The sequence below is a fragment of the Corvus cornix genome, chromosome 26 (assembly GCF_000738735.6).
Source record: "Corvus cornix cornix isolate S_Up_H32 chromosome 26, ASM73873v5, whole genome shotgun sequence".
Lineage (NCBI taxonomy): Eukaryota > Metazoa > Chordata > Aves > Passeriformes > Corvidae > Corvus > Corvus cornix.
Window position 1 is genome coordinate 4,088,283 of NC_046354.1, and position 6,432 is coordinate 4,094,714.

Below are 6,432 nucleotides of genomic sequence, written 5' to 3' on the forward strand. Positions count from 1 at the left end.
CCTGCCATGAGCAGGGACACCTTCCACTAGACCATGTTGCTCCAACCTGGAACAGTTCCAGGGATGGGACAGCCACAGCTCCTCTGGGCAACCTGTGCCAGCATCTCCCAGCTGTGTGTGCCTGGTAAGGAGCAAACAGAGCGAACTAGACCTCGTTAAACTTTAGCAAAACACAGGTGTAAAACTCATCATCTGTGATCATGGAGAACTCCATATCCATGAGAGCCTTCCTGCCGTGGTCTTGCTGTCCTATGGAGCAATTAAATTAACCAATAATAACAACTTTTTAAAGCACTGGTTAGTTTAAAAGCCTGAGGAGAGAATGACTGTTAATATAATTAGATTTCCAGCTCCAGTTTCCAGGTTAGGATATTATGGACACGTCTGTTCCTATCACATTTGCTTTGTGGTTCAGTATGAATTTTCAATAGATGACTTTGTGATAAGAAAGCAGCAATTCAGATGCAATTATATAAACAGTAAGATCAGCCTGGAATTAGCCTGGAGAGTATAAAGCACGCACAGAGCTTGTGCTGGGTCACTGCCTCTCCCAGCTCAAGGCAGAATCAGGTTCCTGTAATAGGGAAGAATTCTGCTGACAAGAGGTTGGTCTTTCCAGACTGGTGGTGTTGCAGCTACAGGGTAAACCAGCCTGTGTAATGGATGGCTTTGCTATGGGAAACTGGGAGCTAGAAGAGACTAGAGGGTGATGTCCAGATATTGGTAGATACTGTCATTTAAAGTTTGTCATTTAGAGGCTTTAGAGTAGTTCCTGAAATTGTCTTGGAGCTAATTAAGGCTTTGTTCTTGGGATCCCCCCGCAGGTCTGAAAAATGAGGCCAGCACAACAGACAGATAAAGCAGGATTCATTGAGTTGAACTCTTTGCTGATATTCTTTATTGTAATTTACTTGAATCTATTATTTAATTCTTGGCAGTGTTCCCATCTCATCATGCCTCTAAGCCACTGGAAATTGAAAAATCCAGTTTTATGCCTGATATGCACAGCCTTGTCTTTTTCTCTCTTTAACATTTTATAAGATGCTTTCTTTAGAAAATTATTTTTAAACTGTGAGATTATTTTAATATCTCTGGTTAATTCTAGAGCTCATGTTCTCTTACATGTCACACTTTCAAATCTTTCAGCTCCTGTTATTTGTTCTGTGTCAGGATTTTATCACTCATTAGTGAGAAGTTCCATGTAATATGCTTTAGTGGGGGGAAAGTGAATTTATTCTATGTTGTTAATGGCCTCTTTGCCCATGTTCTCTGTTTAATGGTCAATATAATTTCAGTAAGGTCTGAGATTGGAAAGAAATTGTCAGGCTGTAGCTAGAAATGTTAAGATTACTCCAAGACTGTGACTGTCTTGGATGTTCCTGTTGAATGCTGAGGACAGGGCTGGAAGGCCTGTCCCATTTTACCTGTGGTTTGCTCTGTTTGTTCTTCCCCATCCAGCATGAGTCCCTTCTTTGTAATGTCTCTCCTCTTTGGCCTGACTTTCGGACAAACAGCATCACTTTGTGCTCCTTCTGAGTACACAATCCATGTGGAGAAACGGGAATGTGCCTATTGCCTGGCCATCAACACCACCATCTGTGCTGGATTCTGCATGACTCGGGTACGAAGCACTGCTCTGCTCTAGGCAGATGTTTCTGTAACAGCCACCACTGCAAACCAAGGGTCTGTTCTCCCAGAAAATAGTGTATAAATGATTTCATTCTAATAGAGTTTATCACAGGCAGAAAAACTGCACTGTCACCATGTTTTCAAGTTAGTTTTTTGCAAAGGTATGGATGAAAAATGCCAAGCCTCTGAAACTATGGAGTTGACAACACCAGTGGCACAGCAGAGACCTGACTGCTGCTGCCACTGCAGAGCCTCTGTAGGCAGTTTTTGAGGGTAGGATGGAACAGGTGAGGGGCAGATTATATTGGGTCACTCTTAATTAATGTAAATAACTTAGGTAACTTCTGCTCCCACTGCTGCTATCTCAGCTGGCTGTGGGGACAACTCTGCCGCAGCCACACCACTGCACACAAGTTCACTGTTCAACACAGCATTTTGAGTTCCAGCTTGGGCAGCAGGGAGCCAAAAGAGATCACAAAGCACAGGGAACACTCTGAGCCAAGCGGATTAGTTAAACCATAAAAACAAGGTGAATGTATCTGTGTGGAGAGGGAGCTCCGGTCACAATCAGAGCTCTGAACTGAGTAGTGCCAGAGCCAGGCTCAGTGTATGAGTTTTGGTCTCTGCACTTCACAGGACATTCTGACACACGAGTGCTTCTGTGAAACAACACATTTCTCTTCTCTTTGTAGGACAGCAATGGCAAGAAGCTGCTCCTCAAGAGTGCTCTGTCCCAGAATGTGTGCACATACAAAGAGATGCTGTACCAGACAGCACTGATCCCAGGCTGCCCTCACCACACCATCCCCTACTACTCCTACCCCGTGGCTGTGAGCTGCAAGTGTGGCAAGTGCAACACTGACTACAGTGACTGTGTCCGTGAGAGGCTCAGGACAAACTATTGCACTAAGCCACAGAAGCTCTGTAACGAGTAAAGCTTTCAATGGGATGTGGGTGAAATGTACTGCTCTGCTCACACCTGAACAGAAATAAAAGTGTACTTCGTATTTGGTTTGCAAACTGGTGTGCACAAAGATTTATTCTGAAGGTGTATCATTAGTTGCTTCAATTAATTGGGTGTTCTGAGACAGGCAGAAAAGAACCATAAAGGCTGCATGTTTGCATTTAGAACCCACATGAGTTTACTTTGGGGAAGAAGGAGACATGACTGTGTGGATTTATCAGCCTTTGCCCATAAATCCTAAATATTTTGTAAACAGATGCTCAGAGATTCAATATATTGACATATTTCAGAATTTGATATTGATTGATTTCAGAGATCACATATTTCACTTGATAGATTTTGGAGTTAAAAAAGAGGCCACATACATTCTTGGTATTGAACATTTTAAATAGATTTTGACACATACAGCCTTCAAATTAGCAACAGTATTTTTCCATCTATGTAATGTTAGTTTAGACACTGTAGATCTGTGTCCTCCCTGCTATTGTCCAGTATGACAGCTGGTGTGGGGTCAGTAGCTCTGACCAAGGAAGCTGTGACCGGTCCGGAGAGATGGTCCCAAAAAGAATCACCTTCCCGAGGCCCGGTGTCTTCCCTCAGCTGCTGGCCAGGAGGGCCCGTGCAGAAGCTGTCAGCTCTTTAGTGACTGTCAGCTCGTGATTTCAGCTCAGCTCTGCAGGGCAGCCTCCAGGCCAGACCAGGGAGAGAGAGACCAGAGGCCCGTGTAGCTGTTCCACATGAGGAAGCTTTATTGGTCCGTACTCCAGCGAAGGGGAGGCCAGGGACGGGCTCCCTCTGCCCTCGCAGGCACAGGGGGCTGGCTTTACAGGGATACAGGGGGTGGGTGTCAGAGGGTAAAGGCCAATGGGTTACAAAAGATCTGCATAGGGTCTCCCAGAGGATTCTGGGTTTGTCTTCTTCTTGCCGTAACTGAAAGTGGTTGCCTTTCCAGGGGAGTTCCTGCTGGGATATTGCTCAATCTCCTTATCTCAGCAGATGTCCCTCCAGGGCAGTGGCTGGGCACACCCTACAGTCCAGACCTGTGTTTATTGGGAATGCTTCTCCACGGCTCTACACGAATGGCATAACCTCCCCCTTTCCTGCTGAAATACAGTTTGAAATACACTTATCTCTGTGAGCACTGAGGAATCACTGAAGCTTCAAAACTTTTTGCACTGTTCTCCACAAGGGAGTGTGGTGCCATCAAACTGAAAGCAAAACTCAAAAAATCCCCTTTTTCCTCACAGGTCAACAGGTCCCCTGGGAATGGAAGGAGAGCTGAGCCCACCCTGTGTGCTGAACATGCACAGGTGAGAGGTGCAGAGCCAGGAATAAAGGAAAGTAATGCATGTAATTAAGTCAACTAACAACTGCTTCCTTTCCACTGAGATTGTAGCTCCCAAGAAATTAGATATTCCATTCACATTTTGCTTGAAATAGTAAATAAAGGAACCAGAATTCACAGCATACAAATATGAAATTTAACATTCTTAGAAAAGTCTGGCTTTCAGGACTGCAGTTTTCAACAAATGTTCCTGGAATCTACTTCTCTACTCTGAACACCTTCATTTTATTTCATCTGCAGCAAAACCTGTGAGAAAGCCCAAGGGAACCTGCTGGTGCCCCCCTGGAGTAGGGGTTTGGACCAGATGAGCTCCAGAGGTCCTTTCCAACCTCAACCAATCCATGGTAATTTGAATATGTGTCATGGATTCTACACAAGGTATGAGCTGCAATTATCATGTGCATAATTTGGTGATAAAGAAATGCCTTCACAGGCAAGGTTTGAAAATTTTAATTCTCCAAAAACACATTTGAAATTTACAGAAAGTCCAGAGCATCTGCAGGAGCAGTGGGAGCCCTACTTCTGTAAAACTGATCCCTTACACTTATGGTGTAGACGATCCAGTTATGGCTAATTTTGTACAAGACTATTTCTAAAACTGTTTGGAGCAGGAAAGGTGAGTTACAAGTAAGTTACAAATATTTTCTGGTGGTGAGAAGTCTGGTATGCCCAGCCCCTTCTGTGTATGACACAGAGGAGAGCTGTGGTCTCCCAAGCTCTCAAAGAAAGAGCTGCAACGTGAACTGCTGCTCTCTAGTTGGTGAAGAGCACAGGAATTGTAGAAAAAAATTGGGAAAAAGTTATTTATTGAACAAAGCAGCCCTTACAGTATCTGGTAAATGCCAAAGAAACAAAGTGTTCAGCTTTAAGATCAGCCAGAGCTTTTGCAAGGTGTCTGGACTGTTAAAAATGTTATTTAGCCCAGGAAAATATAATTCTGTTTACTATTAAGCAGCACTTGTACTTAGCAAAACATAAAAAAGGTACTTGGCCTACTTCAGTATCAGCAGTACTGCAAAATTATTGTAATGTTCTTTATGGCCTGACAGATTTCTCTTCACTACAAACAAAAACCAAGTCTACTTTTATGGCTAATGCCTATGCAAAATCATTGAGAGAAAAATAACTAATGTGTCTTCTTTTGCACTTCAGAAAAACCCAAATTGGGACGTTTGCATTGGGCTAACATATCTATTTAACTATCCATTTCCATGCACTCGGAGGACTGTCCCTCTGACCTTTAAGCAGATTTCATGTTCAACTTTAAGACCCCCATGTTCAGTGGTAAATCCCTGTTAAGGTGATGATTCCTTACAGACAAGAGTTTGTTACCTTCCATTTATCCTAAGATTCTTTTCACAGAACTGAGGGATGGATTTGCAGGCAATCCAAACATCTTCACCTTTTCTCCACATCTCAGTCCCGGTGGGGAGATCACAGAACGGGCTGGAGGGACACGGGGCTGGAGCCCCGGCTGCTCCCGGCTCTCCGCGCCCGCGGCAGATGCTCAGAGAAGCGCAAACCCGAACGCATTAACATACGGAGCCCGGAGAAGGAGAGAGAAGGAGGGAGAAGGAGAGAGGAGGAGAGAGGAGGAGAGTGGAGGAGAGAGGAGGAGAGTGGAGGAGAGTGGAGGAGAGTGGAGGAGAGAGGAGGAGAGTGGAGGAGAGTGGAGGAGAGTGGAGGAGAGTGGAGGAGAGTGGAGGAGAGAGAAGGAGCCCGCGGGCTCCGCACCCGCGCGGGGCTGCGGCGGCCCGGCCCGGCCCACAGGGGGCGCTGTGGCGAGGGCTCTGAGGGCCATCCCCGGGCACGGCTCCGCCTTTACCGGCCCCGCGCTCCGCCCCGCGCCTGCCGGGCCGGCGCCGTCTCCCCGCGGAAAAGCGCCGCGCCTAAAGCGGCGTGGGCAGCATTTGTGAGGGGGATTCTGCCCGTGTGCCCTGCTCAGGTGAGACCCCACCTGCAGAGCTGCCTTCAGACCTGGAGAAGAGGAACTTCGGAGTGACGATACTGTGGCCTTCCAGTACCTGAAGGGAGACTACAAGGAAGACAGGACATGGGGGAATGGCTTCACACAGACAGTACGTTTAGATTAGATATTAGGAAGAAATTGCTCCCTGTGAGGGTGGTGAGGCCCTGGCACAGGGTGCCCGGAGAAGTTGTAGCTGCTCCCGGATCCCTGGAAGTGTCCAAGGCCAGGTTGGACGGCGCTTGGAGCAGCCTGGGATACTGGAAGGTGTCCCTGCCCAGGGCAGAGGGAAACGGGATGAGCTTTAAAGTCCCCTCCCGCCCAAACCATTCTGGGATTGTGGCACCGCCCCACCCGCAGCACGAGCAGCCAATCCCGGGCACGCGGGTGCCTGAGGGGAATTCCGGCGGTGCCGGTTCGGATCCTGACGGGTCCCGATCCGCGTCCCGGTCCCCATTCCGGGGCCCTGCCTGCCTCGCTGGCCGAGGGCTGCTCCGTCACCTGGAGCCTACTCGGTGTCCTGGATGC

General features: G+C 47.2%; 1 protein-coding gene across 2 annotated transcripts; it reads left to right on the top strand.

Annotated features, from left to right (window-relative positions):
- Window positions 1-497: 497 nt before the first annotated feature.
- On the top strand, window positions 498-2,649 carry TSHB (thyroid stimulating hormone subunit beta). 2 transcript variants are annotated; one of them, XM_010404445.3, is made up of 3 exons: window positions 498-605; window positions 1,459-1,621; window positions 2,322-2,649. In XM_010404445.3, exons 2-3 carry the CDS (start codon window positions 1,460-1,462, stop codon window positions 2,562-2,564), a joined length of 405 nt encoding a protein of 134 aa, XP_010402747.3. In that variant the 5' UTR covers window positions 498-605; window position 1,459; the 3' UTR covers window positions 2,565-2,649. The 2 variants fall into 2 exon arrangements, with proteins under 2 accessions (XP_010402747.3, XP_010402748.1); XM_010404446.3 differs by having other exon boundaries at window positions 506-642.
- The last annotated feature ends 3,783 nt before the right edge of the window (window positions 2,650-6,432 follow it).

What these genes read in the sequence shown, in the direction of transcription:
- TSHB (XM_010404445.3), top strand. Translation starts at nt 1,460, where the DNA reads ATGAGTCCCTTCTTTGTAATGTCTCTCCTCTTTGGCCTGACTTTCGGA. An exon ending in CTGGATTCTGCATGACTCGG is followed by an intron (nt 1,622 to 2,321) that starts GTACGAAGCACT and finishes TTCTCTTTGTAG; the next exon opens with GACAGCAATGGCAAGAAGCT.